The 10143-nt window shown below is 42.1% G+C and overlaps 2 protein-coding genes across 5 annotated transcripts; both read right to left on the reverse strand.

Moving 5' to 3' along the window:
* Positions 1 to 506: 506 nt before the first annotated feature.
* On the reverse strand, positions 507 to 1931 carry LOC136469794 (putative disease resistance protein RGA4). Its single transcript, XM_066467856.1, has 2 exons — positions 1647 to 1931; positions 507 to 983 (listed from the first exon to the last, which is right to left on the reverse strand). The coding sequence occupies exons 1-2, from the start codon at positions 1929 to 1931 to the stop codon at positions 507 to 509; spliced, it is 762 nt and encodes a 253-aa protein (XP_066323953.1).
* Positions 1932 to 4255: 2324 nt separating this feature from the next.
* Positions 4256 to 9486, reverse strand: LOC136477218 (disease resistance protein RGA2-like). 4 transcript variants are annotated; one of them, XM_066475314.1, is made up of 5 exons: positions 5518 to 9486; positions 5156 to 5427; positions 4821 to 4876; positions 4540 to 4624; positions 4256 to 4455 (listed from the first exon to the last, which is right to left on the reverse strand). In XM_066475314.1, the coding sequence occupies exons 1-3, from the start codon at positions 9406 to 9408 to the stop codon at positions 4861 to 4863; spliced, it is 4179 nt and encodes a 1392-aa protein (XP_066331411.1). In that variant the 5' UTR covers positions 9409 to 9486; the 3' UTR covers positions 4256 to 4455; positions 4540 to 4624; positions 4821 to 4860. The 4 variants fall into 4 exon arrangements, with proteins under 4 accessions (XP_066331411.1, XP_066331410.1, XP_066331409.1 ...); XM_066475313.1 differs by having other exon boundaries at positions 5087 to 5427; XM_066475312.1 differs by having other exon boundaries at positions 4540 to 4732; positions 5087 to 5427.
* Between the last annotated feature and the right edge of the window lie 657 nt (positions 9487 to 10143).

Raw genomic sequence — 10143 nt, forward strand, 5'->3', positions numbered from 1 at the left:
GCCTCTTGGAAAGATGGCACAGTAGGCAAAGCATAACCTCAGATTTGGCGGCATAGCAATGTAAGATAACTTCAGGGATGGCAACACTGAATTTTCTGCAAAAGGTTCATTCCAAATATCACTATTGCTCACTTCATTCCATTGCTTCAGATCCATTCTGGACAACATGAACTCTAGTGCTTGAGCTGCTAATGGCACACCTCCACACCTGCTTGCAATAGCCTGACCAATTTGCTCTAGCTGCTGTTTGTCCCCTCTAGATTCAAAGTGCGTATTTTTTTCTTAATAATATCCCAGCACATGTCATTATTCAGGGGACTAAGCCTGAATGGTGTAATGGTGCAAATTCTATTTGCTATGTCTTCGTTGCGTGTTGTTACTAAGACTTTCATCTTATTGCTAACATTAAGCATAAGTTTCAACTTATTCAACTGAGAGTCATCTGTCTCCCACAGGTCATCTAGTGTAATAAGTGTCTTCCTATCATCGAGTAGTTTTTGAATGCGCTAGTTTATGAACTCCATGTTATCTCCATCATGTCTCCCTTTTTTCAGTACTTGAGAAATTATGGTGTTCCCTACCCATTTCATATCCAACACCTGGGACACATAAACCCATACCCGATGGTCGTACTCCTTGAAATGGATATCACTGAAAACTAGTTGAGCCAATGTTGTCTTGCCAATGCCACCAAGCCCAAAGATTGGAAGAATTGCGGCGCCTTCTTTGATGTTGCTTGCAGATAACAATGCTATGACTCTCTTTCTTTCTTTGTCTCTCCCCACGATATCTGCTTTGTTGATCATGGATGTTGTTTCTCTATCAGTAATAAACAGATGATCATTGTCCATTCTTTGGTAAGGCTCGAATCTGAAGTTCTGGTGATCCTCTTTAATCTTTCTCAGTTGGTCACGTATCTTCTTCATTTTATTAGCCATGGAAATCTTGGATGCAATGTCAAGACATGAGAAAATCCCCGTCATCTACAAGAAATTTGATCAGAAACAAATGATTACTTAAAGCATGGCGAAGAGAAAAACATTAAGCCATCAAACCATATTTAAGCTCAAAAATATCTAGTGCTCCCTCCGTCTCAAAAAGAATAACATTCAAGTTTTTTCATAGGTCAAACAACCTTAGGTTTAACCAAGTTTATGCAAAAAAAATATTAAAATTAATATTTCTAAACAACCATCCTTAGATTCATCATGATGTACCTATTTAATGTCATAAATGTTAATAATCAACGTGCCCAAACTTTGTGCTGATCCAGAAAATTAAAGAAGAGGCATCGATGTGGATTGCAGCAGGCGCCAAGCATCTGGGCAAACTTGTAATGAGGATATGAGCATTACTTTTTTGTGCCTTTTTTTCTGGTGTGGTTTTTGTTTTCCTGCTTCTGAACTCTTGCTCGACAGGTAACATTAACTTTATAAAGGCCCCTCTGGGCTCCTCCCCCTTTTTATTTTTAATACAACAGGTAGATCTCCTACCAGTTCTTTCAAAAGAAATGTTAATGATCTTTTAATTTCTATAACCTTGGTCGAATTAAACTCTTTAAAAAAACCTTGGTCGAAATTTAAACGGTTTGAGTTAATTAGGACGGAGCTAGTGATTCGTAGCATTGTGCTTAGACAAGAACATACCTTTCCATCGGTCTGCTCGGAATCAGTGTGGCACTCGTCGATCATATCGGAGATGTCCAGGGCGGCATTCTTGAGGCGCTTCAGCCACAGCCACACCTCCTCCTTGATTGACCTCTTCTCTGCATCCTCCAGTGTAGCCTCCATCGACTCTAGCGTTGCCTTCATGTCCTCCATATCATCCTCGAAGCAGCACAGCATTGAGACCTGATCTCCGATGACGGAGCCTAGCTTCGCACCCACCTGGGTGACGATGGCTGAGGCGAGCAACCCCGCGACGTCCACCATGGTAGCTCCTGTCCCTCGCGGCTCGCGCTCTAGCCTCTAGGTAGAGTTGGTCTGAGGTCTGAGGAGGAAGAGGAAGAGGACAAACTCAGCAGGGCCAATGACACAATCACACAAATAACTATATTGGGAGGGAAGGAATTATCTACCTTGCTTGGGAGGACCAAAAAGCATGTGTTTGCTTTTGCAGTGGTGAAGAAACGAATCTAAGCCTTCCTCTTTTGTAATTAAAGGAAAAGTATGAATACAACAAAGGTATAACGAAAGAACTGAGAGCTGTGTGTCTCTCTGCCGACTCCTGCACGTTGAGCAAACTACGGAAAGAATAAACTACATCGCTTTGGAATTAAATTGTATGGACCCAGAGTCCAATTTTCTCAAATGGACCTCTATTCGTGATGGAAGACACATACATCTTAAAAAGAAATATGCGGTCAACAAATATATCAATGTAAGCACATATATGGTCCCACAAAATATTACCTTTTCTAGATCAGTAGATCAGTTGTGCAATTAATTTTAGGTACACAATGTCGTCAATCAAGGATAGAGGTCCATAAGAGAACTGGACCCTGGGTCCATGCAATTTTATTCCGCTATGCAATTTTATTCCTAATGGCCTTCTCGTAAAAGACTGCATGAATCATTCCTCCAACTTAGGTTCAGTTTGGTATAAAACTCAAGGATGTTAAGCCATCCTGTTAAGATAAAGACCCTCTTTAGCCTGTTTTTTTAGCTTCTCCACCGGAAATCAAAAGCCCGCCAAACATACACAGTTTGTGTATTCTATTCTGTATGTTTTACGATTTATTGTATTATTAATGCCTTTATATTTGGGTTGGTAAAAGGTATAAAAACTCGGTTTGACTTCGTGAAATAGAAATACATAAAGGGCAGTAATTTTTTAAGTATATCATGTTGATGCCTTTTATGTTTCAGTAAATCAAATGAAAAACTCAGTTTGATTATGAAGCACATAGACACAGTAGTAAATCGACCACCCAAACTTAGTACTCATGATGGGAAGATCATTAAGAATCCAATTGAGATAATTTGTCATGCGGGGGCCTTAATGCGTTTTTGGACAGGTCTCTACGCTGAAGTTGACAGGAAGCTGCTTATCAATGGAGTGAATACCATGCTCAAGGTGGCGTCGGATCTACTTCTCTCCCAGCGTCAACATAAGGAGCAATGCAAGCGCTTGAAGCAAGACGGTGGTCAGGACGAGGAAGACCAGCATCAGTGAAAAGGAAAACTCTGCTACTATATGGGGAAAGTTGTTGGGATAGTGGTTCTGCTTGCAAACTGCTTCTACACTGTCTTTTGCTTGGCCCCGAAGTGTGGTCATTTTCTAGCTGGTCTGTAATAACTGGAGTCTCTCTTCTGCTGTCATTTCGAGTAGCTTAAACTCTAGTTTGGTTTCTGTAGCGGCTGTGGCCTGGCTCTGAGACAGAGCTCAGAACATCTTGGAACCTGCCCCTCCCTTATATCCCCCTGTCTATGCCTTTTCTTAACATTCACCTGTATTTCCGTTTGATATGAATGGAAATGGGGCTTTGCCTCTTCTGGAAAAAAATAACTTAGTACTCATTCCGTCTTGGAATGATAATTATATTGGTCAAATTTTACTAACTTTAACAAACAATTATTCAAATTATACATTAGTTTAAGACATAAAACTTACATGAATAGGTTTTTATTTAAAGTGTCTATGAGATTATACTAATTCTTTAGCAAATGACAATATACTGTACGAAACACTTAGGATTAAAATCTTTTTTCTCTAATCAAATATGCTTATCACCACTAGAGGAGTTTTTTTTTAATCTCGCCAGAGGGAGTATTACTTAGATAGTTCCCGATACATTTTTTATTGTGATGAGGAAACTAACAGGGATGAGCCGGTCGGTTAGTGAGAGAAGTGGGCTGGAATCAGCCCAGCAGAGGAGTGTGGGCTAGCAAATAAAAGAGAGACCGAAACTCTGGATATTTTTTAGGGGTAGAGATGTATACAATGGCCAAATCAACTTTTGTAATTTGCGTGTAAAAGAGCCGAGCCTAACCAATTTTCTCAACATGAGTTGTTCCCCGTCCCTTACCAAAGTTGCTCGATGAGTTCTCGTCTTAAATTCAAATAACAAGCGCATAAAATGAAATGTCTATCAGGGATAAAATCAATAACTCAGACAGGAAGGATTTTCATAAACAAAAATAAGTCTCCCCCCATGCCCAAGTTCAGTGTGAAATGTGAGCAGAAATTTAAATCATATTTGCTGGGAATATCAATGAAGAAAAGCAAGCTTCTCGGGTAAAATTATATCCAACAATAAAACAAAATAATGCTTCATTCAGAGCAGAGTCAGATACGTTCTATTAAATTAGTGTAAAACAAATAAAACTAACAAAAATCCTTATGACTGAACCACATGTTTTAAACAATCAAACCGTGTATCAGAGGAATTATCCGAGCCCAAGCTTTAGCGTTCCAATGCAATATCCAAAAAGGATTGCATAACCAGGCATCTCACTGCAAAGGGCGTTCAAGCTAGCAGATTATGGAGTAGTATTCTAACTAAATATGGATCACACATAATTACATATCATTACGCACCTTGAGAGTTCTCGTGACTGAACCCAAGCTCCTAGAAACCTGCCATCAAGTGCACAAATTCCTTCCCAAGATTCCATCTGACTATCTGAGCATGAAAAGCTCCATGGCAGGTGTGATTCAGAATCACTCTGTGGCGTAGACTCAAACAGCAGCACTAGCTAAGCAAGTTTTTTGGCCATATTAACCTACGACTCTTTTGTGTAGTAATGTCAAGTTAGAAGAAACAGCAAACAAGAGTTACAGTGGTTGAGCAAAATCCTAATTTCGAACTCTGCACCAACCTCAACTCCATAGGCTTATTCAATCTGCTACGCTCCAGTCTCATCTTCTCCTATTCCTGTAAATGGGCAAGCCAACCACAATCTATATTAGTTTGGTAAACTACTGCTTATTCAATCTGTATATATAATTACAATGCACAAAAGAATAGAAATGTATAAAAATGTATTTAGTACCTTCCCTAAATTATATAGTATGGAACTATGGATTGTCAAGCACAAGAATTGAGTGATGGACATTTTAGAGTAAGAAAACACGAAACAGGCACCTGAAATAGAGACGCAACATCTTGCACACAGTTATGAATTTGCTTGGACGTCTATCAACATAGACACACCTGACATTTTTTATTTTCCTGCACTGTTCCTTTAGTTCAACACTGCAGTTGCTCACATAAAGCTCCTGCAGTGAAGCTGGAAGGCCCTTTTCTGGTAGTGATTGTAGTCCTGGACAAGCCTTGATTGACAACTTCTTAAGGGATTGAAAGCAATACAACTCATTGGGCAGCGATTGAAGATCAGGGCAATAGCAGAATTCAAGTACTTGGAGAGATGTAAGGTGACCAAGTGCTTTCTCCTGTTCTTCTGTGAAGGCTCTCACATTATTGGCCTGCATAATAGTGACGAGAAAGTAGAAACCATTACATATTGTGCAAGTTCATCAATTCAATACTTTAATGCAACAACTGTTGATCATTACCATGAAAAACACAACATGTTGAAGAAACGGGAGCTTCTTGCAAGTACATGTTTTAAAGAATGAGGTGTTGTCAATCTCAAGCTTCTCCAGATGCAATGGGAAATCAAGGCCCTGGCTCTCCCCATTAGCTGAAGGTTCCCAAGGCTTAGACAAACTGGGACATTCAAAAATCCGCAGATGCTTTAAACTGGCGAGGGACTGCAAGCCCTCTAGAACGGACAACCGGACGCATTTATCGATAATCAACGTTTTTAAAGATTTGCATGAATGAAGGTCAAGAGAGGTCAGCTCTGGACTCTTAGATATTTCCAAGTTGGACAATGAGGCGAGATTAGAGAGCATGAAGGGCCATAACTTGTCATGCATATGAGAAACCATAAGGTCCTTTAGTGATGGTGGTAGAAGAGAATGGTTGTGCTTGGATCTCTCTTTCTCAATGGTCATTGTGACCATAAGCTGTGGGCATCCTGTTATGCGTAGCGTAGTGAGAGAGATAAATTCATGAAAATTTTCTTTGCAGAGAACCAGATCCGAGAAGTCTTCTATGCACAAATATTGAAGCCGATGTGAGGTATCTGATGGGATCTGTAACAAGCCATCAGTTGTCTGCTTATGGCAGTCAGATGTTGAGGAGCTGGCAGTCCCAGTAATCAGACCACCAACTGCTATAGATGTTATGTTTGGGCACTTCGTAATTGTCAAGCAAACCATAAAGTGCAGTTGTGACAACACGCGAGTTAACATCTTCCCTGTGATTCCACATGCTCGGATTACAAGCTTCTTGAGTAATGATGGGAAACAAAACCTGACTTCATATTGGCTATATGAATACAATGGCAAGGATAGCCTTGTGCAATCCACAATTACCAATCTCTCTAACGAGACAAGTTTTTTAAAACTTTCACATGATAAATATGCAAGATCCAAGCAGCTCTCAATCGTTAATTTCTCAAGAATACTCAGACTACATTCAGTCAATAATAATATATCATCCAAGGTTCTTGGGGCAATACATCCCTTGATAAACAATGCTTTCATGAATAATCTGATGTAAGGAAATGATCCTACTCCCTCTATAGATATTGTGGATAGAGACTTCACCTGACCAAATGGGGGTAAATTCATTAGCCGAGGACAGTTGTAGATCGTAACTTCGCGGAGATAGCCAAATGAACAGAAGCATTCATTTTTAGATGAACATTGTGACAATGGAAATGCCATTAGTTCAGGACAGTCCCTAACCACAAGTTCTTCTAGACATGGAAACAGGACCTGCTTTTCAGAACCAGTCCAGTAGTTACAGGATACCGTAGGTACTTCCCTTGATGCAGGCAACTGCATCAAATACAGTTTTCTAAGAAATGGAAATTGTCCAAGTGGTGGAAGGATCTCCCATTTTGTGCAATTCTCAAGACTGATAGACTCTAAGCAGATAAAAGAAAGATTGGAACACAACCATGTCGGAGAAGAAATACCTCCATACCCTGTTATATGAAGCCGCTTGAGCCTGGAATGTGGATGAAGGCCCTCAAGCACATCAGCCTCAGTTATGCACCTCACCACACACCGATTACTGGACCATGACAGGAGCAAATCCTGTAGGTATGTTTTATCCTTTAATCCAGCACTTTGAGACTCATCCTTGCTTCCCACATTCTCTAGATTGTAAATTTCGAGTGACCCACCCAATTCTCTTAACCCATTTAACTGTCCTATTTCAAAGTCAGTAGTCTTTCCTACTCGGAAGACCTTTAATTCCTGGAGAAACTTTAATCTACCAACCCCAGCAATCATTGCATGCAATTCACCTCGAGCGACAAAATGTCTCAAGTTGACAAGGTTATTCATGCATCCTGGTAAAGCAGAAAGGTGAACCCAAAACTCTACATCAAGGACCTGTAGATGATAAAGTTGACATATAACCTCTGGAAAAGGCTCAGTAGGACCACTGGATATTAGTTCAAGGTAGCGCAGATGGATCAACTTACTGAAGTTTCTAAGGAGAAAGTCTATGTTATAAGTTAGTGTGGGTAATCTCAGAACACGTAGATGATGCACATCTTTGAATACATGGGAAAAGGTTTCAGAAAACGCAACATCATACTTTCCAAATAGCATTAAAGTGCTCAAATTTCTTGTTTGCACCAAATCTCCAATGTAAGCCAGCTTCCTCTGAAATGTATCATTAGGACAAAATCTTCGATCATCTGCGTTCCACTTATAAGCATATCTCACATTTATAGATAAATGTTGAATAGTTGGAAAGAATGTTGTATTTGTTGAACCAAAACTGTCAATTACAAGACACTCATCTGATGAAACTATCAATGCAAGGTCATGCATTAGATCATGCATAGAGTAATAAACACTTCTTTGAAAAAAACCCCTATCCACCAAATCATTCAAATATTGATGCCCAGTCTCCTCCATTCTCAAGTTTTTAGAAGAAACCAAACCTTGTGATATCCAAATGCGAACTAACTCCAGTGCATCAAAACTGTGACCCTTGGGAAACAATGCACAATATGAAAAACATCTTTGGAGATGAAAAGGCAAGTGTATATAACTAACTTTGAGTGCTGGGATGATATCATCTGGCCCCTGCTGCAGTTTCCATTCATCACTTTGTAATATTTCCATCCACTGTCCACCATCAAGGCTTCTTTTCAAAAGTGCACCAACACTTTTTGCTGCTAAGGGGTATCCCTTCAACCTTTTAGCTATGTTCTGCCCAATAATCTGCAAATTCCAGTGTCCTTCGTATTTCTCATCACCAAATACACATGACTTGAACAGAAGCCAAAAGTCATCATCTTCCAAGCCATCCAAATGGATGGGATCCATCGTAGCAATCATTTTCACCACAGAGTGATTTCTTGTTGTGACCAAGATCACACTACCCTTCAGTAAACTACACCTCAGGGGTGCTAAAAGCTTCTCCCACCGGCTTTTATCATTGTCTTCCCACATATCATCCAAAACAAGTAGCAGTCGCTTAGACTTCACACTCTGCTCAAGAATCTCTTGAAGCTTATTCAGGTTGATAATTTCATCATGCTTGCTCACACCATCCGACAGACATTCCAGCATCTCACGAGTGAGTCTTACTTCATCAAAATGGATGGAGACTGATATCCATATCCGCTTGCTGAAGTGATCCTGCACTACTGCATCATTATACACTAGCTTTGCTAACGTAGTTTTCCCAATGCCACCATTCCCCACGATTGGAAGAACCGATAAATGTACATCACAGGCCTCCTTGCTTGTCAGCATCGCCACAATGCGCTTCTTCACGGTGTCCCTCCCAAACACCTTCAGCTCCGTGAAGAAAGATGTTGTCTGCCCCCGTGGATGCACATAAGCATCATGGCATCCCAAATCAACAAAAGCATCCAACTTTTCCAGCTTGATTGCCTCGCGGACATCATTCCCAACCTCACACATCTGCTCCAAAATTTCCTTTATTCTACCAGTAGTATCGTTATCTCCTGGGCGTGCCCTCTTGGCAGTGGCACCCCGAATCTTGGAGATGGCTGATTGGACAGCTGATATTGAAGAACAAGAGTCACTAGCCTGGTCCGGATGGAGCTGGCGGTGGATCTGGTAATAGAGCATTTCGTCGAGCAGGTTGTCGGCATCGCCAGCGAGGCTGCGTAGACGCCGCAGGGAGCTGAGAAGTGCCTCGCCGCGAGCCCTGGGCACGCGTTCTTGGGCCGCGGAGAGGACGAGGTGCAGGCTCTGGAGGCGGGAACGGAGGCGGCGCACGTCGCTGCTGGGGTCGGCGTCCGAGCCGCTCGCGGCGGCGGCCCAGGCGGCGTCGATGCCATCGCCGACGAGCTTCTCCAGAACCACCTGGACAATCCAGGATGCCGCGCGCACCGCGTCCATGGGCGGCCGCCGGCGACGGGAGCAAAGATGTGAAGCCTGTGTACAGTTGGAGACTTGGAGCACGGGTGAGCTTGTGTTCTGTTTGACAAATGACAACGCGAGCCCTTTTCTTTGACCCAACGCTTTTATCGCTGCCTTGCTCGCCACATTCCCGAAGTCAAACTTTGGGGGTTGACCCAGGGCTAAAGTTTTAGTCGCCTAAAAACTAGTGTTTTTTTTTCTTCAGAAATGCTATATAACAGACATGTGTTTTAGCAAAAAAAAAAAACACATAGATTTTGAGGCCACTGGATCAAGACTCGTCCGTCCGATCTATCTCATTGCTTTGTGTCTATGATGTGCAGGGCCCACTCTCAGGACTACTGTTTCATAATTGGGGTCGCGCCTGTTTTTTGTGGTTGTTCATTTCCCCCTCGTCTTCTTCCCTGAGAGCTGCTCTCCACTGGTATTAGCGACAGGCGATTCTAAAAGCTTGCAAGGTTCGTTGATTTTCCTTGCTTCGATTCCTGGAAATCTTCGTTGTTAGGGTTCGCTCTCGTGTTATTTCTCGTCCCAACCCTCTTCATTCCGCCTAGGCGCCCAGGATGGCAGGATGCGCACGCGCCATCGCTATCGCGCGCGGCACCCATGCGTCCGCCCACCGATTAGTCGTGTTTAGTTCCACACCATGCGGCCGCGACTGCCCACCGATCACGAGGCCAGCCGTCCGCGCCTCTAGGACGGCTAGAGGTCAGC

The sequence above is a fragment of the Miscanthus floridulus genome, chromosome 8, assembly GCF_019320115.1.
Source record: "Miscanthus floridulus cultivar M001 chromosome 8, ASM1932011v1, whole genome shotgun sequence".
Classification (NCBI taxonomy): domain Eukaryota; kingdom Viridiplantae; phylum Streptophyta; class Magnoliopsida; order Poales; family Poaceae; genus Miscanthus; species Miscanthus floridulus.